This window comes from Myxocyprinus asiaticus, chromosome 17, assembly GCF_019703515.2.
Source record: "Myxocyprinus asiaticus isolate MX2 ecotype Aquarium Trade chromosome 17, UBuf_Myxa_2, whole genome shotgun sequence".
Taxonomy (NCBI): domain Eukaryota; kingdom Metazoa; phylum Chordata; class Actinopteri; order Cypriniformes; family Catostomidae; genus Myxocyprinus; species Myxocyprinus asiaticus.
In genome coordinates this window covers 30,036,707-30,063,193 of record NC_059360.1, presented here as the reverse complement: position 1 = coordinate 30,063,193, position 26,487 = coordinate 30,036,707, and the positions used below count along the sequence as shown (strand labels likewise).

Here is a 26,487-nt window from a genome sequence, read left to right as displayed (position 1 = left end):
GCTTCTCACAATAAGTTGCTGGAATTTTGGCCTGTTCCTCCTGACAGAACTGGTGTAACTGAGTCAGGTTTGTAGGCCTCCTTGCTCGCACACGCTTTTTCAGTTCTGCTCACAAATTTTCTATCGAACTGAGGTCAGGGCTTTGTAATGGCCACTCCAATATCTTGACTTTGTTGTCCTTAAGCCATTTTGCCACAACTTTGGAGGTATGCTTGGGGTCATTGTCCATTTGGAAGACCCATTTGTGACTGAGCTTTAACTTCCTGGCTGATGTCTTGAGATGTTGCTTCAATATATACACATAATTTTCCTTCCTCATGATGCCATCTATTTTGTGAAGTGCACCAGTCCCTCCTGCAGCAAAGCACCCCCACAACATGATGCTGCCACCCCCATGCTTCACGGTTGGGATGGTGTTCTTCGGCTTGCAAGCCTTACCCTTTTTCCTCCAGACATAACGATGGTCATTATGGTCAAACAGTTCCATTTTTGTTTCATTAGACCAGAGGACATTTCTCCAAAAAGTAAGATCTTTGTCCCCATGTGCACTTGCAAACTGTAGTCTGGCTTTTTTTTTTTTTTATTGCAGTTTTGGAGCAGTGGCTTCTTCATTGCTGAGCAGCCTTTCAGGTTGTGTCGATATAGAACTCGTTTAACTGTGGATATAGATACTTGTCTACCCGTTTCCTCCAGCATCTTCACAAGGTCCTTTGCTGTTTTTCTGGGATTGATTTGCACTTTTCGCACCAAACTACATTCATCTCTAGGACACAGAATGCGTCTCCTTCCTGAGAGGTATGATGGCTGCATGGTCCCATGGTGTTTATACTTGTGTACTATTGTTTGTACAGATGAATGTGGTACCTTCAGGCATTTGGAAATTGCTCCCAAGGATGAACCAGACTTGTAGAGGTTGATTTATTTAGATTTTCCCATGATGTCAAGCAAAGAGGCACTGAGTTTGAAGGTAGGCCTTAAAATACATCCACAGGTACACCTCCAATTCAGTACACCTCCTATCAGAAGCTAATTGGCTAATTGTCTAAAGGCTTGACATACTTTTCTGGAATTTTCCATGCTGCTTAAAGGCACAGTTAACTATGTGTATGTAAACTTCTGACCCACTGGAATTGTGATATAGTCAATTAAAAGTGAAACAATCTGTCTGTAAACAATTGTTGGAAAAATTACTCGTGTCATGCACGAAGTTTGACTACCGGTCAAATGTTTTGAAACACTTACTCATTCTTTATTATAATTTCTTTCACATTTTAGAATAATAGTAAAGTCATTAAAACTATGGAATAACATCAATGGAACTATGGGAATTATGTTGTGACTAAACAAAATACAAAATAAATCAAACTGTGTTATATTTTAGCATCTTCAGAGTAGTCACCCTTTGCCTAGAATGTACTCTTGACATTTTCTCAACCAACTTCTTGAGGTATCACCCTGGGATGCTTTTTAAACAGTATTGAAGGAGTTCCCATCTATATGCTGGGCACTTATTGGCTGTTTTTCTTTATTATTTGGTCCAAGTCATCAATTTCAAAAACTTTTTTTTTTTTATTTTGTTATTAAATTTTAGATTTATAATGAAATAAATTAATATGGTGGCACAATTATATTTTTGTCTACAAAACTAATTTCAAACATTTAAGCATACGCCTTCAGATCAAAAGATTTTTAAGATCATGAGAAACATTTCAGTCAAGTGTTTCAAAACTTTTGACCGGTAGTGTATATATATATATATATATATTACTATATATATATATATATATATATATATATATATATATATTAGTGAGTATATATTAGTATCTCTTGTTTTCCTGAGAAATATCTAAACATTCTTAAACATAACTTTTTAACATTCTTAAAACATAAAGATAATTTAACCAAAACTGTGATTTTACTGCTTATTTCAGACAATGTATCTTGAATACTTATTGTGTTTTGCACAAAATCTACCATTGCCACAAGACAAAATCCACTTACCAGTCTATTCAAGATACATTCCCTAAAAGCAAGCCATAATATCTTACACTGTTTTGCTTCTTAGGTAAATTTATCCTGTTTTAAGGATGTTTAGAGACTGTAACAAGACAAAACAGGACAATCATATTAATATTATTTATTTTTGCAGTGTAGACAGGGGCGTCGGACCGCGGGTAATGATGGAACTGAGTAAAAGGGGCCCTCACTGGAGGGGGGCCCACAGAAAGGCTTCATTGATATTCCATTATATTATTATTTGTATTTATATACAACCTGTCAACATAAGCGAAAGTGGTCTGGTCCATCAGCCAGCATGCGGTCCAAACTGAGCACACGTCATGATGTCATTTTCTTAGTCTGTTAATGTATCTACAGAAATGAATCCAAAATTGGACATTCAAAAGAAAGAGGAGTGGAGAAAGAGCAGGAGGTAGCAGACAATTTATGAGTTTTTTTGCAGAAGAAAAGTGAGCCATATATGTCAGCGTAGCTACTTAGGTGAATATTTGTTTAATATGGATGTAAGCATGTTCCAAAATTAACACCTGGCATACGCCAAATGTGAGAGAAAAAATGATTTTGGAGAGAAAATAAAACGGAAATATTCACCAGGTGGCAGGTAACATTATTAGGAACTGCATCATTACATGCTTTTCATTAAACAGTGAACAACAATTAGATGCTTGCTTAATAAAGTGACATGCACAATTCAAATCAAACTGTCAACATCTGCCACAACTCACGCATCTACTGTATAAACATATTTTACTTCAGTGCAAAATTTACCATCAGATGTTTATCTATGATGCCTAACTGTTATTTTTTTTCCAGAAATCCATGAGATACATGTGAAATTGTCCTCACATTAAGCCACCAAAAGAATATGTGAGGAACAAAATCACCTGTAGTTGTGCTCAGATGCTGTTGTCTATTTAAAGGGACAGTGCCGATTTAGCCTGTATTCTGAGTATCATTGTAAATAATTGTGTGGTGATGGGGGCGTGGTTGAGTGCAGGTTTGTGAATGGAGAGCGAGTGGGAAATTATCTCTGACAGCTGTTTTGTGTTACAGTGACAGCTGGAGGGAGATAAAGAAGCAGCCAGAGCCACAGTGGCGAGAGAGAGGAGCTAGAGTCCCGAGATGACGCTGTATGTGTTAAAGAGGAGAATTACTTTTGTGTTTATTATTGAGTGTCGGAGCGTTTTTGTGTTGTGTGTGTGCTGGAAAGCGACCTATAATAAACAACGCTAAAGAGTGAGCTGGTTCCCGCTTTCTCATTTTCCTTGAGACTGACCTGAGACCTGTCACAAATTGTAAATGGAACAATTTATGCATGTTAACAATGAACATGTAACAAATATATTTGCATGTATTGATGGAATATAATGCATTTTTCAAAAGCTATAATGCAACCAATAAGATGAAAAACTGACAAAATATAATTTGTAAAAGTTATATTTTCAAATTGTACCTAGAAGGGTTACCTAGAAGGTTAGAAGTTCCCTTCATAAAAACAGCATGAGCTGAGAAATAATTGATTTTATATTAAAGTTAAATGGAAATTGTAACTAAAATATACCTAGAACCTGGAAACCTGTAACAAAACAGCCCTAATTTTAAGTTAATTTTGGACCCTGTGTAAATATCAATTAGCAATTTAAGACTTTCTAAAACTACCTGAGAGCAGAAATGTCTCAGGATAGACTGAACAACCTGGCACTCTTCTCATTTCAGAAATGTAATGGTGACTCATAACTCATAAATGTATACATGTATAATTTATTTTGTTAGTGGTCTTTTTTTAGTAATATTTTGCTTGATTCAATAATATTTGTGTATGAAAATACAAATTAGTGAATAAGCACTGTTAAATATCCATCTAAAATGTTTACACTGGATATTATCCCCACCACAAACACAAATTTGTCAGGGGTCCCTAAAATAGTTCTGTGCCCGGGGCCCAAAACTTGGTGCAATGTCCATGAGTGTAGATACTAATTCTTCTTACCCATCCACACTTCTCCAAACTGCCCCTGGCCCAGTCTGCGCTCTAGTATGAGAGATTCACGGGGCACTTCCCACTCGTCCTGCCACCAGGGTTTCTGAGGTGTTCGTGTCTGACACGGCTTCACCAAACGAGTGCAGAGTCCATCAGCCTCTCCTGCACAAAGAGAGAGTACATGCTATTTCAACTACACTAGAATACACTTGACCGCTTAGAAGATTTGATCTGATCAGAATACTCTTCTGAAGAGGATATCTGGCTAATGGAAAAATGAGAGAGTCTCTGCTGAATATAGGAAGGGTTTGTGTAAGGCTCTGCTGCACATACGTGAATAATGTTTGACCAGCTCTGAAAGAGAGTTAAAGGAGATCTTGGTGGTGATGTAGAATCCGCCTGCATCCAGGTTACGGATTCTGTAGTGCTTGATGATGTCACCCTGCGTGTGATCCAGGTCCCTCACGGACAGGGAGAAACTACCTGAAGCACCAGAACAACAGGAGAACCCAGAGTCAGAAACTGCCAGTTGTGCAAATAATGTTCTCACACATCCACTTTCACAACTGTAAAATCTACAGTAATTAGTTAACCTTACTTAGATGTTTTAAGGCAATTGGCATACTTGCCAACATCGGAAGAGAGTGAAAAAATGGGGGGGGGGGGGACTTTTCAGACGGTCCCTTACCACACCCTTCACAGTATTAGCACGTTTCAGCACAATGTGTTGACTTTTCAGACGACCCCTTACTCACGTATGAAAAATGTCCAACTTATATCAATGTTAAATTTACGTTCTGGAACAATTTCGGCGTAACGCCATCTGACCACCTTATGGGACAAATTGCATCCCATAATGCAGTGCCGGATTTAGGCATGGGCGACATGGGCAGTTGCCCAGGGCGGCATCTTGCGGGACGGCACGAGGCACCCACACAAAACTATGTACAATTTTAAATAACAATTATTATTCTTCTACATAAGTTCCCTTGTTTTTTGTCCAAACATACATCATTTATTCAAGAGCAAGGCTTGGCTATTCCACACAGCCACAATTTTGTACTTGATAATTTTGAGTTAATAGTACTCGAAACCAAAGTTTAAAGAACGTATTTATTTGAGTTATGATTCCAAAATGTGACATTTCAAGTAATGTTTAATTAGGACCACTTAAATGATTTTATTAATGACAACTTCAGGGAGTAACAACTTAGAGAGTAGCAGTAACTTAATTAAAACTAGTAAAAAAATTAAGCTTAACTTGAGTAAACAATTTTTTTACAACTTGATAACTATAATGACTTACAGTGAATTACTAGAATGGAGTTCAGATTCATTTTTGAATGATTTAGAGGAAAGTAATTTAGTCATTTAGAAGAAAATGTTCAGCAATTCACGCTGAATTTATTCTGAAAAGCCAAGAAAGTCTTTCCTGCATTTTTTTCCACTCCCTTTGACCGATGAATTTCCATAAACTTTTCAGTCATTTATGGTAAATGGGTTAAAGAATTCTACAAATAATTTATAGATTGCTGATCAGGATTTCCTTTTTATTTTAATTACCAATATTGGAAATTAATATATTTTTATTATATACAGTACATTTGATTATATCTATATACATTTTTATTGTGTTTTTATTATATTATATTTAATATAAACAATTATACTTAGTGTGCAAATATCTTCAATAATAAAAAAAAAATATGTTTTTTTATAAATATTATTATTAGAATTTTTGCCCTTACAAAAACTCACAAAGAACACATTTTCCCCTCTCACAAAAAGCAATATCTATCTATTTAAGTGTTTTAGAGCTAAACAAAACTAGAAAGATGTATAATCACTTAAAAAAATGTCCTTGACTTTTCCAGGCCTGGTTATCCCAATTTTAAAATTCCCTAAAAAAAATGTCCATGACTGTGGGAACCCTGTATCTAACACTGTGACTTATATAAAATAATATCACTTTCATAGTGAATCTAGGAAAGAAAAACATTCTTCCCCTGAACTGTAATGGGATAGCACTGGCTTTGGTGCCTTCACGCTGTGCATTTGGTTTTCTGTTGTTTTCTGGGGAGAAATATATTTGACTCAGCATTTCCTACCTGGTGTGGTCTCACTCTCTCTGATGAGGAAGGAGCCCTGTGTGTTACCAGGTGCCAGTAATTGCCTCATGGCGTCGTTCCTTGAGAGATTTTTAAAGAACCACCTGCAATGCAACATTATTGTTATCCAGTGATAATATTACAGTTTTAATATTATACGTCAAACTTTATAAGTTTTCAGTTTAAAAGTAGAAAAGGTTTATCATAGTTTTGATACATTCATCAGTACATTTTGTGTTTGTTCATCCATTGGATCATTCATTTTGGCTTTTGATTGTCTGTAAAATTAATAAACTGGGGTGTTTCATGGCCTGCTCTCAGAAGAGAGACTGAAAACACTTGAACACACAGATATATGCAGTGTCAGCAAGTATTGGAGAGGTTTAATATAGTGATCTTCGTTTTAAAGTGGGAGGATATAAGAGATGTGACGTCTGCCATAAGAGGCAGGGAGTACCCTAAATGAATCACACTTTCAGTCTCAGGCTTGGGCGTCATTTCCCAGATCTCATTGTGGAGAAACTGATTTGATCTTCTCTGTTCGTAACCCTATAGAAACTGATCTGTATATACAGGTACTTGTGTTAAATAGCATAATAGATTTATTAATTAAGATACAGAAGGACTTTTTAACAACTACAATTTTAAAAGCGCTCTAGGTAATTTATCCGTTTTGCTAACTTCCACTGAATTAGAACACCCCCATCTCTTCAACCACACACCTTCTCTCCAAAACCCGCCCTTCAAAGACACGTCAGCCAACCTGATGTCAGGAAACCAGAAAATGTAAAAGGCAGAGAACGTTCTCTGACTGACTGAAATTGCATAAGCTGTTCCCCCAATTCTTTTTTTGCTGTTTACATAGCCTAGGGGTCTCAGAGAGAAGTGTGATTTTTCAGGACACCTATTTCAGTGATATCTGTACCAACATTTTATGTATGGTATTCCAAAAATGTGTTTAATTGCATAGATTTGACTCTGTATGGACGGCATGCTGCTGGACGGTTTATGCTCTATGAACTGATGGTGTTCTGAAAAAGTATGTGTGCTGTTGCTCTCTAGAGTGCTGCATGACTCACGGTTCTGTCTCCATGCTGTTCAGTTTTGCTACAAAATTTTGTGGTATATATCCCCTCTGCCCGGTAGACAGAGACTCTGCCATGTACCATTCAGGGTCATCCCTGAGAGGCAAACAAACAGAACACAGTCAGACACAGGACAGTCTTAAAACTCTTAAAGCTGCAGAAATTGTAACCTTGACTCTGAACTAAAATGTCTTTTACTTCTCTAAAACTTCTTAAAGGAATATTCCGGGTTCAGTACAAGTTAACCTCAATCGACAGTATTTGTGGCATAATGTTGATTACCACAAAAATGTATTAATAATTTTTTTTGTGTTCCTTATTTTATTTTTTTGCAACTAAGTAAAGTACTTACAATGGAAGTGATGGGGCCCATCAGTAAATGTTAGAATGCAAACTGTTTCAAAAGTATAGACATAAACAATATGCGTGTTACCATGATTTTAGTGTGATAAAATCACTTAATAACCTTTTCTGTCTAAAGATATAGCCAATTTTACAACTTTGTTGCCATGATGATGTAATGTCAACAAACTCTAAAGCCCTAAAACGACTGTGAAAATGATTATTTAAACAACTTTACAGCTCAAATTATAAATGGGTTTTAACAGTAGAATTAATGTAATTGCTTTTATAAAATTATAAGCTTCACATTTCTGCTTTTAAACCCTCCATAAATTGGCCCCATTCACTTCCATTATAAGTGCCTCACTGTAACCTCGATTTTTTAAAGAAAAGGATGGACGAGTCGAAATTAATTTTTGTGGTAAACAATTATGCCACAAATGAGGCACTGACTACTTTTATGATACTTTTGGGTCCTTTGTAAGCTTAAAAGTTAGTCACCAAGTGCCATTGTATTGCAAAGCCATCCAGGGATATTCAGTAAAACATCTCCTTTTATGTTTAGCAGAAGAAAGAATGTTATATGGGTTTAGAATGGCATGAGGGTGAGAAAATAATGGGTGAACTGTTACATTAAATCAAAAAGATGAATTGACTTTTTTTTAAGATTTATGATATTTAGTAGCTTTTTTAAGTTATCAGCTGATTATCCATCAAATTATAATAATTTATGGCATGTGAGATGGTTAATTGGTCAAACCTATCTAGGCTCTACAGAGAATATCTGTTTTCAACATTACAATCATGAGAAAAAGCTTACGCATTTAGGATTTTCATCTTCTCCCCCTTCGCAAAGCCAAGGTCATCACTGTGACATGGCTCATATTTGTATATGCCTACCACCAGGTTATCTAGAATACACAGATTGCAATAGTGAGCTGTCTGATCAGGATCCATGTGGGTGTCCCTCCTGAACCCCACAGTAAAACCACATGTTTACCACAGGTAAGTAGGGTGCCATCTCACCTGGAAGAGGAGATGATGGTGGAGGTGTGTACTGGGATGGATATGGAATCAGAGGATCAAATAACTGTGAAAGAGAGACAGAGAGGAAGAAAAAGAGTATAAAACAGACATAGAAGATCTATGAATACAAAAATTATTTAAAAGAAAAAAGTTATTGCTAGAAAACAATGCCTGCAAATTCTATCCCTTTAAGCTCTGAGGGTGTTTTTAAAGATATCCTGATTTAGAGGCATTCCCAAAATTAAAGGCTCTAAAAAATAAATAATAAAAAACAAGGAGGGTGAAGTGTTCAGCAGATTTTGTAATAATATAGTTTATGATAAATTCTGAGACTCCCAGCCTAAGGAACTGCTAAAACTTGAGCCAAAAATTTACTTTTTTAAATTATGTTTCTTATTTTACATTATATATCTCTGGGTATAAATAAAGTGGCTCCAAAGAACTGAATTTTATTTTTTGTACCTAGTCATGTCAACTGTAACTAGGCACATTTTTGTGTTGATTCAACAAAGCAATCAAAAGTTATAGCATTACAAAAATAATTTATCGTAGTGTCCAAAAACGTATTCAAGTGTCCAAAAGCTCTCCAAACAAATAAAACATAATAATTGTACATAAGGACTTATTCCACATTCAAAAACAGTCACCAGTCACATGTCTCTCTGCCCAAATATGGATGACTTTTTGCACAGACCTGAACCCAATCTGATTATTTAGTGTTCCATGGCGCTACATCATTTCCAATGACGTCATCTGATCCAGGAAAGCTAAAATGTTTTCAGCCAGATTGCCAGATAGCCAGATGCTGCACATTGTGCTTCGAGTCAATTATCTAATGATCTGTGCATCCTGATTACCTTATGTGTGGACTTGTTTGAAAGATAATCGCTTCTAAGAAATGGTTTGTGATATTTTATGTTCTGTTTATTTTTCGTAACATTTTAAGCAAATGAGCAACACCTGTTCACATGAAACATAAATGTCAAAGACATATACTTAGCTATTACTCGCTATATTTTTGTATGTGAGTAAAAACAATGGGCTTGTTGTATTCTACTCTTTAAGAGCTTTCCAACAACATGTGACACATTGATGAGTTTGATGTTTTTGCCGATTACAATAATGTTTACAGTGCAAAATTTTTCATAAATTATCAAAATGGAACACTTCTGATTTGTCTGCAAATTTCAAAGCACTTGTTCAGTTTTGGTCATAATGCCTACATACATTGTAAAATAGAGCTTCTAAGCTTTGAAACAATACCTATTTTGTGTTGGTCAAGACTGTAGTTATTAATATTTTGACAATTATTTAAAGGGCTATTTCTATTTATAATCAGAACAGTTATAGCAATTAATATTATTAAAACATTAATTATATCATTACTATTATATTATAGATATTATTAGATACAGTAGATTCTATAAAGATTAAAAATATGTCAAAAGATTTTATTTTAGTACTGTAAAGGACAGTTATTTTAGTCTATCAATGATTTTTACTCAATAAAATCAAACATTCCAGCACGTTCATCATTCTCAGTGCGCCATGAGTGACGTGTTATTCTCTTAATTGTTAATCTTCAATATAAACAAATCACATGCGAATATTTGTCTCAAATATAGCTAGATGTTTTAGTCCCCGTTTGATTATCAAAACAAAGGCTCATTTGCCTCCATATTATGTAAGCGGTTGACCCATCTGAGGAAAGATTCATGGCTGGACAGACCGGCCGCAGTTGGAAGAGACAAAATGTATTCTTGATGTGTAGTTATTTTGTGTTTCTGTTTCTGCTTCCAATGTTTCAACAGCAGTTATCAATTATATCATGCAAATTCAGATTAAAAGATCACCTCACAATACAAAAGCACATTTTCTGTTTTACTTTCAAGGTTAAACCTTCAACATGCATGTGATCATTTTTCAAAAGGACTTGTGTAACAGTTTGTGATACTGTACATTGTTGTGTTGTCACGTGTATAATATAAACCACAATGATTTGTGACTTATATGCATGTCTTTAGCACAGAGAAAGACTCTACCACTTCCTTTCTCTCTCTCTGTCTCTCTCTCTTTCCTTCTTAATCTCTCATCTCCTCACACAAATACTGAGTTTTCTGTATCTAAGTCTCACATTAAAACTGACGTGAGATCAAACTCTTCCCATGTCCCACAATTCTAAACAATGTGATACGAAATCCCAAAAACTGTCACATTTTCTAATGCATTGCACAGGAGCACAAAGCCTTTCTGCATTAATTCTGGTGGACAATGAGTAAAATAAGTCTTATTTGTAAAGGTTACATAATATTCACTACAGCAGTACAAAGACCCAGACATACTTGATTGGGTGGAGGCTTTGGGCAGTTACACTGATCGCACCATTCGTCTGGATGGTAGGAGAATTCATCATCAGGATCAAAGGAGCCGCAGTTCCCCATATTTACTAAGCATGAGACAAAACAATGGCAACAACGATAAGGATTATGGCTATATTAGAGATAAATCAATGAATATTTATTCACTGTTTCAGCAACAAGTGTAATCCTTCCAAATCCTGGGAAACAAAAGTTCCAAGGAGTGTCAAATGAATAAATAAATATGTTTTTGTGTATATTATCTATTTGTTGATATATGCTAAAATGTTATCCTTTTTATTTGTTTTTTATTACTGTAATTCAATTCATTTGTTTGAGATGGCTCACATTTGAACAGACAGGTAATTCATGGAGAGCTTTTCATCAAAAATGTTATCATCAAACAAATCACAAAATAATTACTTGTATTATAATATAATATAATAGAATAGAATAGAAAAAATGTATTTGGTTAATTTTATTTTAGATTTGTCTGATTTGATTTAATATTTGAATTCAGAGTAAATGAGACAAACAGCAGTTCTGGAGCAGATCTGTAAGGAGCTTAATCCTATGAATTCTAGATACACTTGTTCCAATACACACACTGAGAGGACAGATGAATGAACAGATTAGGGATATGGTGTGTTTTGTGTTTTAGCATTCAACTAGCAGGCATGTGCGCCTGTACATGGTTGAAGGAGTTTGTGTAACTTAGCTTTGAATAAATATCAGGGTTCCTGCAAAAACTAGAAATATCGATGAATTTTAAAATTGTGTTTTCCAGGCCTGGAAAAGTCATGGGAATGAATAGAAGCTTAAAAGTCTTAAAAGAAACACGTTTTTCTAGTTATGCTGTTCTCTAAACAATTTCCTCGGCTATTGCTCTGGTGTACATATTTCCTCAGCTAAATATTGCTCTTGTGTAGAGTTGTGTTGAGCAAAACTTGCTAGCATGCTGTAGTGATGTTCGAATTGTAGGCGATTCACTCTTTTGAGTTATTTTTAATGAACCGGTCAAAATGGTTCAAAAATTGGTCTGAATGATTATTGAATGATCATTATCTAATTGGTCAATATATATATATATATAAGCTATATATATATATATAAATCCTTATCCAGTAATAATCACACACACACACACACACACACACACATATATATATATATATATATATATATATATATATATATAAATCCTTATCCAGTAATAATCACAAATAGCTGAAAAAGTCATGCAAATCATGGAAATTAATTGGTGAAAAAGTGTGGGAGTACTGTACATTGATAAAAATCACTGTGCAAATGTGTTTGTGTGTACGGATGCACTGTCTGTATGGTATATGCAAACACACACGTCCACAAGCCTTTTCATTACCATTACACAGATAAATAGGTTAATATGCTAACTCAAATGTGCATGTCCCTGTGCGGTTTGGACCCGTGAGAAACAGCATTGGTCAGGAAAAGTGTAACCCTTGGGGTCAAACAGAGCACTGTGAGCTCCTGGGACTGTTTGGGAGCGCAGCCCAAATCAAAGCAGGATCTCCAAACAGTCACGACTTTCCACTGAACACAGGCCAGTTCCTGACCCTACCTAGCATCTGTGCAAATGAGTCTCGAGAGGTAAACAGCAAGGTCAGATGTTTTGAGCTTGAATGAGCATTGCCAATGTTTGTGTGACATTGTCTCATTTGTTAGACTAAAGTTGAATAACTGTGCAAACTACAGCTGTCTATAAGCTTATTTATCACTTCACTGCTGAATTGAGGTACTGACATTTTAAAAGTTACAGAAGAGCAATATAAAATTGTATAGCAGTGAGCTTGTTTAATGTATCTTAATGACAATTTGCTGCTTTAGAGTAAGTTTCCCACTGCAGGTTTTGGGCTGATTCAGGCCTCAAGTTGCTCCCTGTAGTATCTGTTACAGAGGATGTGTTTTTGTAGGACTGAAATGAAGCCAAATAGACTAAATGCCTCTGGAATCCCACTGACTTAATCACAGGGTTTTCTCTTTCTCTCCTTCTCACATGAGTTGATATGCCACTGTGCACTGTCTCAACATTCTGTCAGAGAGCAAACAGAAGTCAAACAGTCTAAGAAAAGTTTTGATTTCACTCTCTGTGGTTCTATATCATACAGTGGTCCCAAACCGTATTGTTTGACACTTAAAGGGATATTCAGGGTTCAATACAAGTTAAGCTTAATCAACAGCATTTGTGACATAATGTTGATTACCACAAAAATGATACATTTTTTAAATGTATTTTTTAAATGCAAAAATCTGGGTTCCAGTGAGGCACTTACAATGGAAGTGAATGGGGCCAGTCCGTAAACATTAAAATAGTCACTATTTCAAATGTATAGCCACAAGACATAAAAAATATGTGTAACACAATATAGTGTGATAAAATTGCTTACTAACTTTTTCTGTGTAAAGTTATAGCCAATTTTACAACTTCGTTGCCATGATGATGTAATGTCAACAAACCCTAAAATGACTGTAGAAATGACAATTTAAACAACTTTACAGCTCAAATAATACATGAGTTTTTACAGAAGAATTAAGGCAAGTGCTTTTGTAAAATTATAAGTTTCACATTTCAGCTTTTAAACGCTCCAAAAATTAGCCCCATTTTTGCTTTTTTTAAAGGAGGGACAAGTCGAAACTATTTTTGTGGTAATCATCAATCAATATTATGCCACAAATGTTGTTGATTGAGTTTAACTTGTATTGAACCCAGAGTTGCATTTATTTTGAACAAATGTTGCACAAATGCTCTTTTCAAGCACTTTTCAGGTCAAACTTTGTGGAACATATTTAATGTGGTTACTCTGCTAGGACACCTGTGTGATCTTGAGGGGAACTGACATTTTACATCGGCTAAAACTCAACTTGAGACCAGTTGTTTAACAGTAACTGTGAAAATAGCTTCTGAGAAAACATCTTGCATCATTGTTTGCAGATACCACTTGGTTTGATATTTTGTTATCAATGATAGTCCTACATTTTTGAGTGTGACTTAAGAGTCCAAATAAATTTTGGGGCCACTGTATATTGGTGCTATGCTATTATGTCAAAAGCTAAGATGATCTGTTTCACTTATTCTAACAGTCCTCTTGTTTAACAAAAAAATTGCTGTTTAGCATTTACCTTTAAGAACTTACATAATTTTAAACAACACGCACACAATCTTATACTAGTTTGACACAAATGATTGCAACAAAAGCATGTCTGTTACATGCTAAAATCAAAGTGTAAACAAACAAATAAGCAAAAAATAAAAATGGCAACTTTTAGCTGGTACAAAAACAGGGGGTTTCCTCCTTGATATTGGTGCGCTGGCATTAATGAAATTTCCCTTTTTTGAAATACCACAGATGTTTAACTATGAGAATGTTCCTATTCTGTGACCATAGAGAATTAAAAAGATTTGTCTTAGTTGATTTAATATTTGAATTCCGAGTCAGATGCTACCATACAGATTTAGCTTAAAATTCATGAATTTCTTCTCATCTGAACATGAAGTGGAATATAGAACATTATAACAGGCATTATATCTGATATTAAATTACTTTGCAGAGTTAAGTTATTGAATGAATTTAGATTATGAAGGAGTCAACACTGTAGTGTTCTAGCAATTTCTATTGGAACAGATTAATTTTCAGACATGATCTCAAACATTCTCGCATATATGTTTCTACTGTAAAACTGTAATATTTTAGGCCTGCTTTCAAAATATACATAAATAAAATATTTGTTAGTAATTGTTAAAAAAAAAGTAACTTAAATGTAAAATTTAAATGTAAAAGACAGCAAAGACATAAAGGCTAGAAATGTAATTTCTTATAGCAAATGTTACTTTGAACAGTTCCGTTTGAAACGTTGTTTGTTTTCTCTCTTTTTTCTCTCTCTCTCTTTCTCATTTATTAATTTTTTTTTTTTTTTTTTTTTGAAAATCTCAAGCGATATAAAAGTTATTTTGTTTAAGAGTGTGGCTGTTGTCTCTGTCCCAGATAGTCTCATGCTTGAGATCATAAAGTCTCATCCAATGTATCATTTGTTGATTCAAAACAGACTGCTTGATTTTGCCTTTACCAGTTTGATAAGATTGACTAAATGAAACTCTTCTCAACCAATAATTAAGGGAACAAATGTCAAAGCCTGCTTGGAAAACATACCTTTTCCGTCGACGGAAGTTTCAGATATCAGTGATGGGCCAGTTCAGCAGGCATTGCCATGTTGTTAGCTTTAAATTTTATGAAAAATACATTTCGCTACACAAAGCAACCAAACAAAATTAGACAAACCAGCAGAGTGTGAAGCCTCTCTCTGTTTCGAAGACATGTGCTGCTAAAGTGTCTAAATTCATGAAGGTCATGTCACAGTTTGACTACCCACCTTAACACAGGCACATCATTTGTGAAGGCATCACTCATACACACACACACACACACACACACACACACACACACACACACCACAGAGCAGAGCAAGCTGATGCAGAGCAAGCTGATGATAGAGCTTCCTGTTGTTGAAGTGTCTAAGCTGATATTTAACATTTCTTCAACAGGTGCATTGAGCTCTGAGCAGCTGGTGTATGTGGAGTAGAGGATTCTGGGTCAGGACTCCACTTGTCACCTGCTTTTGTGGTGCCATGATGTCAAAGAGTGGAAACTTTAACGGCACTGATGGGTTTTGGCTTGCTCTTTTGCGGAAAAAGAGCCACGGAATTTCACATTTGAAAATTCTCATTTTAAAGTGTTACATACATAATACTGGATCACAGAATATTTGGAGGCCTCTCATGCAATTTAAACTGAAGGCTGGTGCTCGGTTATAGAGCAGAAGGCCTCTCTAACAGAAGAGTATTGACAACAATATATGCGTGTGAATACACAAATACAAATGGACACATACGCATTCGCATACACACACAAAGATATTCATACATACTGTATACACACACACACAGAATAGTGGAAAATGTAGATATGGAACAGGAAACAGGAATAGGTTGATGAAATGAACATTTTATCACCAGCTACTTGTACAATATGATGATAACAATCCCATGTCTCTTTTGATTATCTGTCTGTCTCTCTCTCGCTCTCTCTCTCACCGTTTCTCATTCTCTCTTAGCAGACCACACACTTTTGTTGTGGCATCAGGCTGCAAGTAGAGCATGCACTTGCAGGAAGTCACTGCCTAAATATTCAAAGGAAATGAGGTACATTCTTAGCTTTTCTACTGCAGGAAGACTCATCTTAATTTACACACTTACACCCAATCTGGCTGTCATTTCTATTTATTTTGAACTACTGACCAGGCTTTTCATGTGGTGAATCTGGTGATCATAGCAGAAATTGGTGTTTTTAATGTGGTTTTGGGGGGTTTCAGTGATTGATAATATTGCTCATTTACAATCCATTGATTTCCCAAGCTTTCCCAAGAAAGATGGAGCGCATAAGGGTCAAGGGTCAAAGCCGAATTCTGGCAGGTTCTCTTGTTTTGTTTTTAGTCGTCTTGAGTGAAAGTCTGAAACAATAGTATATATTTATTTATTTATTTTGATTTTATTTTTTTCAATACTTGGGGGTCTTTTGGTTTTGGGTTTTTTTAGGGGTGGGGGTTTGAAGGGTGCAGAGCTTGTAAACAGACAGTTACATATTAACAGACTCACGTGTGAGAAATGCTCTGTAGTTAACTGATTCACTCATAAAAATTTTCTTTTGATGATTTGAGTTTCTGAATTCATGCCTACTGAAGTATTAGGCTGTATTTATTAAGTTTTGCAGAGGGATGCGTTCTAGAAAAAAAGCTTCTTAGAAATTATGTTGACCTGATCGTGTTCTTAATGTGCACAGAACTGTTTTAGGGGTAACCCTTTACAATAAGGTCCCATTTGTTAACATTAGTTAACAACATTAGTTAACATGAACTAACAATGAACAATACTTTTATAGCATTTATTAATCTTAGTTCATGTTAATTTCAACATATAGTAACACATTTTTTAAATAAAAAATGTATTTGTTAAAATAAGTTAATGCACTATAAACTAACATAAACTAACAATGAACAATTTTATTTTTATTAACTAACATTAACAAAGATTAATAAATGCTGTAAACAATGTTAATTGTTTGTTCATGACACCAAATGCATAAACCAATGTTAACGAATGGAACCTTATTGTAAAGTGTTGTAGGCTACATTAGGAATGTACAGTATAAGGGAAAGTGTATATTTTAGATGCTGTGACTGATCACAAGTTTTTTTCTCCACAATTTTAAAGTCCTTTTTGCCTTCACTGGTTCATTTAAAATGGTTCTGCCATGTGATAAAATGGATTTTCATGGTGTGCAATGTCTAAAGGTTGATGTTAGGTAATTCCAACATTTAATAACTTTTAAAATGTTGCAAATGTATGTAGCTAATGGGAATCTTTCTAATTTGAGATAACACTTCATTGTAATTTTGAGTTTTGTTCAAGGTGATTAAATCATACGTTTTTCAATAACTGCGCAATAAGTGAAAGGATAGTAAGGGGGAGTGGGTTCATTTGTTTATAGAATACTTGAGATGTTTGAAAATGCCAAATGTGTTTGAAATGAACAGGAAATGCACACTTCTCTGAAGTGATTATTTTAAATAAGCATTACATTAATTTGTTACTAAAAAGCATATTGCTGTCTCAAAAGTATTTGCATAAGTTGACAAATTTTGCCCTTTAACTATTACCCCTATATCTACACTATACCACTACCACCCAGGGGCCCCCTCACCACCTTTTTTAATGAATTTTAAACAAAACAACCATATGTTATTATTTCTTTGCAACACAAACTACGTATGTTTCTCCATCAATATTCAATAAAAAGAAATGTATTTTTCAATCGTAACACACTTTGGGACCAGAAAAAAGCACATTTTTCTCAAGAGGTGCCTTTAGACCCACTGAACCCTATAAATATTCTACATAGTCTGTCAATCAATGTGGTAAAAAAAAAAAAAAAAAAATACTTCATAATAATTATAAAAGAATTAGCAGAAATTATGTTTAAAATAGTTGCAGAGTATAGCACACATCAGGACATCAACTATCCCAAAGTATATCATATCAACCATCCTACCCATTTACTGTATGTATCAAAACAATCAATATTTTTCAGATATCAAAGGTAAAATCATCGGAAATAAGAGAAGCGAGCTCTAACTTTTTGTATTCAGTTCAAATAAAATAGCTAATGAACACAATTCGAGGTTGAATGCAAAAGCAGATGGAAAAACTCTACCTTTTTCTTTGTCCGATTTTGTGCTCAAGTTCAAAGTAGGTTATCAAGATGGTTTCATTTTAGCTTTACAAAGGAGAGTGACACTTCTATGGCAGTGTTTGTTTATTCTGTCTAAGAGGGTGATCTGCTCTAAGCCTTGAGGGACACCTTTTGTGTCTTCTCAGGTGACCTAAACTGAATCGTGTCTCTTTGGTGGAGGAATCTAAAGCCCTCAGGTGAACTATTCAATGAAGGTAGTGAAAACCTGCTCAACATCACTCAAACCTATCATAAAGGCACATCTGCTATGCAGATGATACGCGGCTCCACCTGTTGTTCCAGCCCCAAAACCCTACCATCTCAGCTCGTATTTCATCCTGCCTTTTAGACATCTCGGCCTGGATGAAGGAACACCACCTTCAGCTCAAACTTGCCAAGACAGAAATTCTTGTAATCCCTGCTAACCCATCTGTTGACCACAACCTCAAAATGTATCTTGGTTCAAAAATGTTAACTCCAAACAGGATAGCCAGGAATCTGGAGTGGTGTTTGATGACCAGCAAAACTTCAATAGCCACATCTCGTCAACAGCCCGGTCTTGCAGGCATGTGCTTTACAGCATCAGGGAAATCAGACCTTTCCTGTCTGAATATGCTGCACAGCTCTTGGAACAAGCTCTTGTCAAATCAAGACTGGACTTCTGCAATGCTCTGTTGGCCTGCCTCCCTACTAGCACAATTAAGCCACTGCAGTTGCAAAAACAGCTGAAGACACATATCTTCCATGAGTACTTAATCCATCCACAAACATACTGTAAGGCACTTGTGTTCTATATTTATAAAAAAATAAAAAAATAAAAAAAAAGATTCTTTCTTCTGCTCTAACTACTGTGCAACTCTAGCTACGATTATAACTTAGCAGTGCCATACTGCAGATATTGTTTGCTCTTGTATGACGAATTGCTTATTTTCCTAATTTTGTAAGTCACGTTGGATAAACGCGATTGCTAAATAACTAAATGTAAATGCAGTGGCACTGATAATGGCACTGGATTTAAGGAATACAAACTACACAAGCTTTAAATATCAGTGTTAAGAGCAGCTTTAGGAAAGATTACTTTACCTTTCTCCCCATTTCTCTCTCACACACTCTCTCTCAATGTGTCTATCTAGCATGAGGTCATTTCTAAGCAGACACATGGCACCTTTTGTCAGTCAGTCCTGTCACAGCAGTCACAATCGATAAAGCAGTTTGTCCTTTGTTTGACTCATTTTTGTGATAAATTCAGCCTATTCTGATACATACAGATAAATATCTTTGATACTCATGATGCATCTATTTTCATTCATGTGATCACACTGTATAAGGACCCTGTGGGTTTATTCATGTCTGGATGTGCAGAACTCATGAACAAAATGTGCAAGAATCTGAACAAAGCAAGATAAGAACTTATGTGTATTGCTGCTCTAAACACACACACACACACACACACACACACACATGTTGGTGCAGCTATCATTATGAGGACTCTCCATAGACATAATGATTTTTATACTGTACAAACTATAGATTCTATCCACTAACCCTAACCTTAACCCTACACCTAAACCTAACCCTCACTGACAAAGTTTAGTATGTTTTTTAAGCGATTTGAATTATGGGGACACAAGAAATGTCCTCATAAACCACATTTATAGCATAATACCCTTGTAATTACCAGTTTGTAACCTAAAAAAAAGTCCTCGTAAACCACCCAAACCTGTCCACACACACACAAATAAATTTATAAATTCAATTTATTTACAAATAACAATTTTATTTGCAAATATAAAGCAACAATGGAGTTTATAAAATTCATACATTTTCACTTATTGTTGTGAATGAGTAACAGTGAATGAATTCTCCTTTCTTTTAGATTACAAAAATACCCATCTCTTAACACTAGCTGTAAGGTAGGGGTCGGGAACTTTTTTCACTAAGGAGCCAATTGTTTTATTTTTGGTTGATGCATTTTTTTCGAAAGAGCCATAGCACAAATTAATAATTTACTATTTTCAAAAACAAAGTTTTTCAATAAAATAAAATTTTTATATTGCCCATAGACTACTAAAAAACACAAAAACAAACAAATATGCAAAAAATAATAGGTAACATGTTGCAATATGGAATTGAGTACACGCGTTTGTGCGGGTCTCCATAAAATTACTTCATTTTACAATAGTTCATGAAAAATGTAACTTCCCTTTTGGGCTGGGCAATATGTAAAAAATATTTTAATGATAATCGTATTTAAAATATTGTGATATCCGATTATATGGTCAACCCTCCTGCCAAGGGTCGGTGAATATTTTTGCTTTATTGATTTTGCTTTAAAAATTACATTAATTTATTGAAACAAGAAAAACTTAAAAGACATTTCTGAATTCAAATTGCAAACAAAAAAAAGCAATTAAAATAACGAAGTGATTAAAAAATCTTATATATAACCACCTCCCCAAATCCAAACATTTCTCCAACGGCCCCATTTGCCATCAGGCAAGTATTACAACAGGTGAAAAATTACGTATAGCCTACAAATTAAGAACTAAAGACAATTATAAATGTAAAGATAACTATAATAATCATCATAATAAATAAGCCTAATAAATTCCCTTGTGTTCTCAAAATAATGCTGCCAAATATGTGTTCTTATCGAATGTGTTTGTAATGCATTTTGGTAATACAGTTAATGCTGCCTAAAGAAAATAAAATAGAACAAAATGTTAGGTTCAAGGTGATCGTGTCTTGTATTACTTTATATGATTTAATCACTTTCGTCTTTGTTTCTTTAATACAAAGATATATATATTACTGAACCTGCAGAGTTGCAGAGTTGTGTAAGAGCGAACTGCTCCGTGGAAATAAAGCAAACTAAACCCACAGCACCTCACGAGATGATCAGAGATAATTTGCAGCATTCTTAAAGATTACATTATTCTTCCAAACAGTTTACAGTCAAATAAAACAGAGAAAAAGGAGTGATAACTCTTTACATACGCTTGATCCACAAGACAGGGTCCCGTTGCACACATCTGAACAAACAGCGAATCAGACACGAGCACTGACGGCTTTTCTTTTGTCTGTTCTTAAAAATATAATAAAGTGTGTTTCTTCAAGCGCGTTTTTTTGGACTAACAGCATTTCTTGTGTCACTCCGAGATGTCTTAAAGGTCACCCACATGTTGTGGGAAGATGAGCAAAATTACTTGCATATGAAATACATTTGGACAACGAGCTCGCGAACTGGATTGAGCCTCGTCACATTTTGCGGGTGGCGGGTGCTATATTACACCCTGGGTGCCCATAAAAAATAACGAACGTTCATAAAATCACTCGTAGAAAATGCTCTTAACAGCTAAGTTCAATAGTTATAGGGAAACGAGGTCCAGAACTCTATGCATGTGCGTGTCTAGGAGAAGCGCTTTCATTACAGTTGTGAACAGCGGAGCTCACTGCACACACATCAAATCAGAGGCGCATTGGTGGGTTTTCTTTCGTCTGTTCTTCAAAATATAATTACAGTTCGTCAAACGCGCGTCTTTGTGTCTAATTTCTTGTAATAGGTCACTCCGAGAAGTCTTACAGGTCGCCTTCCACAGTGGCTGGTACATCAGCAAAATACTCTGCATTTGGCGGGTGTTCATTTCAAACCTTGTTCACCAGGAGTAGGCTGTACGACAAATTCGGAATGAAATCAAAACAGTGTCATTGACTTCAAGCTTTGCAATCGCCCCCACACCTTCTGCTGGAAAATTATATCTAGAAAGTTTTAAAACGATCATGTGTTGGTGAATGGTGAGACACCCTGCGAGCCACTTGATTTTTAACAAAGAGCCACTTGTGTCTCGCGAGCCATAGGTTCTCGACCCCTGCTGTAAGGCATCTGTGGTTAATTTACAGTAGATATTTTAGCCCTTTGTGCTAGAAAAGTAAGTCATTGTGTTTGGTTTCACTTAACATGCTGATTTAAAGCAGTTATATATTTGCTACATTACATTTTACTGTAACAAAGTTTATCTAATGTAGCATGATAAATAAAAAAGCAGTCCACAGAAAATACTGTTTCTTAAGGTATTAAGGTCCATATTCAGTGTCAATTTAAAACTTTATCAAGTTATCAAGAACTCTGTTAGGTTCTGTGCAGGTAATGTACACTGAACTCTATAAACACTTATTAAAATCTATTGACCTCACTGTGTAAATGGACATTGCCCTACCATAAATTTTATATATAAATCCAAAAATGTACCCTCACATCTAAACTGCAACTTATTCTAGATAAAACACCTCTGCTGACATTGGGCTTAAAAGAACAGAAACTGACATTAGCTTCTCATTAACTTGTTGCAGCTCTGAGCCCTCCAGTGTGGTTATATTTTGGTTTACATTTTTTCAAATTTATTTTATTACTTTTCTTTCTTATTTCATGTTTTTAATTGGTTTGAATTTTTTTATATATCTTGTATTTTCTTTAAAATGTATATGTAAAGCACTCTGAATTACCATTGTGTATGAAATGTGCTATATAAATAAACTTGCCTTGCCTTGCCTTTAAGAGATAAGTTGACAGAATGATTGAACACAAATTTTCACTTCCTGCAAGGCTGCTGTTTGGGACAGCAGCCAAGCTGACAGTAGTCCTTACTCTCCTGAGCAGCCAGTAACACTGATGGAAATGTGTTCCAATTTTACAGGCTTCTCCTGATTCTCAGATATTTTTAAAATGTAAATATAAACTCTTTCTCAACTCTGGTCTCAATATGTCATGACATCACACCAGTGGTGAGTCCACTTTGACGAGTTGTTAAGTGCAGGTTTAATTGTAGTATGTGAGATCTAGGTTGGTGTTAATGCCATATAATATATATAATATCTAATTAATGAACAAAATTCAAGAATGGAAAGTGATATGAAGAAAACAAAAGTTTTTTTATTTGGAGTCCAACCTTAATCCTCAATTAACTAAAACTTTGGTTTCCAGTGTTAGAGTGGTAAAGGGTGGATTCTCTCATCTCCCCACCTCTCAACACAGCGAGAACCGTCTGGAGTTGAGGTTCATCTTTGTGAGACCGAGATGTTTAAGAGGGGTGGACAAAGCAAAAGCAGCTTTCATGGGGATGTCACACAGCAGATCAGACTCCTCCTCGCACTCTTCCAGCTCAAACGTGGCATCATCCAGCATCTCTTTGTGACGGTGACACACCTGCTCCACCTTCAGCCTGTGGATCTCCCCCCGCAAGCGAATCAACTGACGTGCAAGACGGTTATCCTGCATCTGCATCTCTCTCTGAGGAGAGAGAAAGGGGAAGCTTATTTATAATATTTTTCATTCCCAGGAGCCAATTTTATAGATTCCATAACTCTAACTTCACTTATCAACATAAAAGATCTGAGAAATATTCAACAGGTTTTGTTATGACAAAAACACACCACAGAGTGTTTTAATTAATTTCATGTGATCTCAGATGGTGGCTTTACCTCCAGCCTGATCTCACATAAAAACCGGCAAGTGTGTGCTGATTTTTCTTTAGCCGAAATCGTTATACGATAACTGAATTTGAAAACACTGCCCGAGAGGCTAAAGCGGTAAGTGTTTCAGAGCATATAAACAAGTGTGACATCCATTTATATCCAGGAGAGGTCACCAGAAGCCAGTTGTAAAAAGAATTGTTTTCAGCTGAACAGGGTGTAAAACAGTGAAAGGAAATGCTTATTTTATTTAATCTACCCCCCAACTCAAATCCAAATCTAATCCTACCATTAGTAGAGACAAAATGCAATGTTAGGGATAAAAATGCAACCTCCTTATCATGCTCATGATTGTTTACACAAATGTGATTACTTCCACATTTGAATGGGGATTGAACTGTGGTCTCCCATGCAACTGATGCAACACACTACCAGTCATGCCATGAGTGAAAGTAATTGTCTAAACATGTCTGATGGGAAATAGGGCATATCAGTGAGTCGGCATACTGCTGCCAATCCTAGTGTACCAGAACTTTCGAAAACAGCATGCTGACTTCCCGTGTGATCATGATGCCGTTACCTCACTCATTGCTGTGCACTACAGCTATAACCAAAGAGTCTCAAAAACCAGCAGTAATTACGAGCTTATAATTATTCAGAACAGCAGTCACACAACAGGACTGGGCAACACCGAATAATGCACACCTCTCTGTCAAACACCAACTCACGTTTCTGCACCTGTGTGGCATTTAAAGGGATAGTTCACCCAAAAATGAAAATTCTCTCATAATTTACTCACCCTCATGCCATCCCACATAGGTATGATTTTCTTTCTTCTGCTGAACACAAATGAAGATTTTTAGAAGAATATCTCAGCTCTGTTGGTTCATACAATGCAACTGAATGGGTACCAAATTGTTGAAGCTCCAAAAAGCACATAAATGTAGCATAAATGTAATCTTTATGACTCCAGTGGTTAAATCTTTTTCTTCATAAGCGATATGGTGTGGGTGAGAAACAGATCAATATTTAAGCCCTTTTTTATGATCAATTCCCACTTTCACTTTCAAATTCTTCTTTTGTTTTTGGCAGGGAGAAGTATTTATAGTAAAAAGGACTTAAATATTGATCTGTTTCTCACCTACACCTATCATATCGCTGTTGAAGATATGGATTTAACCACTGGAGTTGTATTGATTACTTTTATGCTGCTTTTATGTGCTTTTTGGAGCTTCAAAATTTTGTACCCATTCACTTGCATTGTGAGGACCTACAGAGCTGAAATATTCTTCATTGTTCAGCAGAGAAAAGACAGTCATACACATCTGGGATGGCATGAGGGTGAGTAAATGATGAGAGTATTTTCATTTTTGGGTGAACTATTCCTTTAAGCCTGAATAAAACACTCCAGCTATGCCCAAGGTGTGACATTGCTAACAGATTTCAGTGTGTTATTGCTCCATATTTACATCTGAATCACTTGGCAAGATAGATAGATACTGCTTTAATACCGATTAATATGTAATCATGTAATCCATAATAAAGTAACTTTAATCTGATGATGAGTACTTTAAAATGTAATTTAATTTATTTACAACTTATTTTTGTAATCTGATTCCATTATGATTTTTATATCAGTGAAAACTTTCCATGAACATACATATTATGTGTGTTTTACATATATTGCCATTTATGAAATTTCTGATTAGATAGATAGATAGATAGATAGATAGATAGATAGATAGATAGATAGATAGATAGAAAAAGTAATCGTAAAAAAATAACTTATTATAATACCAGTTCGCTTCTGAGCCACTCTAAAGCGTCGTCTATAGTATCAAAGCCGCAAATGTTCTTATAAGGGATCCCATCTTTCCAAATGTCGGATAGATTGGTGTCCTTCTCCACAGATCCTGAGCTGACATTTGAACTATGTGTGTCATCAGTCCACGGGCGAGTCTGCAGTCGCTCCTTCCATTCCAAGTACGATGGTCTGCGCGTCTGGAGTTTGAGTTTCTTTGTCAATGCTTTCACGCTGTCCAAATCCTCCGCTTCTCCCTCGGAGGTCCCGTCTGCGCCCAGCTCTCTGAACTCCATCACTGGAAGTCTGTTTTCAGTTCAAGTGGGCGAGAATGTGGCTGCTCAGACATGTACACTGTGTCTGATCATGTGCACGAGTGATTAATCTCATTGTAAGAGGTGTGCTAAATGTTTATATAGAGTGAAAAGTGACCGCCCATGTTCTGCAGCTTAATGAAAAAGTATCAGTATTTGGATTGGACACACAGTCTGAACTTGTATGTTACGGCCAAACGCGACCTTTCGTGTTCAGGTGGAATTATTCAAGTGTCAAAGCATCACCGACAACCCTTGGGGGCCGTTCAGACCGAACGCGTCCTTTCTCAGAATAATAATAATAATAATAATAATAATAATAATAATAATAATAATAATAAAGAGCTAGACTCTGCGCCACGAATAGAGCAGATCGCAGGTTTTTTCGAGACGCCCTTTTAAAAAGTTTAAGTTCTTTTGAATTAGACACGGCGTCATAACCCTAAAAAAATATAGCAAGATTCGGCGCACAGTCAGACGTCCGAAAAAACGCGTTTGGTGCGAATGGCCCCTCAACAAACAATTACGCTGAGGTGACATTTTTTTATTTATAGAACAGACACGTTTCATAAAACTATTTGGTTTCACAACGAAAATTATGATATGAAAAAGGCATTAAATTAAGTTATGACCAACAACGGGCTACTGAAAATAACTAAA

General features: G+C 35.6%; 2 protein-coding genes across 2 annotated transcripts in view; both read right to left on the bottom strand.

Annotated features, from left to right (window-relative positions):
* Positions 1-15,477, bottom strand: part of lck (LCK proto-oncogene, Src family tyrosine kinase) — a 33,507-nt gene extending 18,030 nt beyond the window's left edge. The window contains exons 1-9 of the mRNA XM_051723511.1: positions 15,329-15,477; positions 15,109-15,204; positions 10,907-11,010; positions 8,565-8,628; positions 8,359-8,449; positions 7,191-7,292; positions 6,112-6,215; positions 4,337-4,486; positions 4,013-4,165 (exon numbers count right to left, since the gene is read on the bottom strand). Coding sequence (XP_051579471.1) covers positions 4,013-4,165; positions 4,337-4,486; positions 6,112-6,215; positions 7,191-7,292; positions 8,359-8,449; positions 8,565-8,628; positions 10,907-11,005 — 763 coding nt within the window. The 5' untranslated portion in view covers positions 11,006-11,010; positions 15,109-15,204; positions 15,329-15,477. The remainder of the gene's footprint in view (positions 1-4,012; positions 4,166-4,336; positions 4,487-6,111; positions 6,216-7,190; positions 7,293-8,358; positions 8,450-8,564; positions 8,629-10,906; positions 11,011-15,108; positions 15,205-15,328) is intronic.
* Positions 15,478-20,009: 4,532 nt separating this feature from the next.
* On the bottom strand, positions 20,010-25,897 carry LOC127455540 (protein FAM167A-like). The gene is made up of 2 exons (XM_051723527.1): positions 25,510-25,897; positions 20,010-23,530 (listed from the first exon to the last, which is right to left on the bottom strand). Exons 1-2 carry the CDS (start codon positions 25,807-25,809, stop codon positions 23,267-23,269), a joined length of 564 nt encoding a protein of 187 aa, XP_051579487.1. The 5' UTR covers positions 25,810-25,897; the 3' UTR covers positions 20,010-23,266.
* Positions 25,898-26,487: the final 590 nt, after the last annotated feature.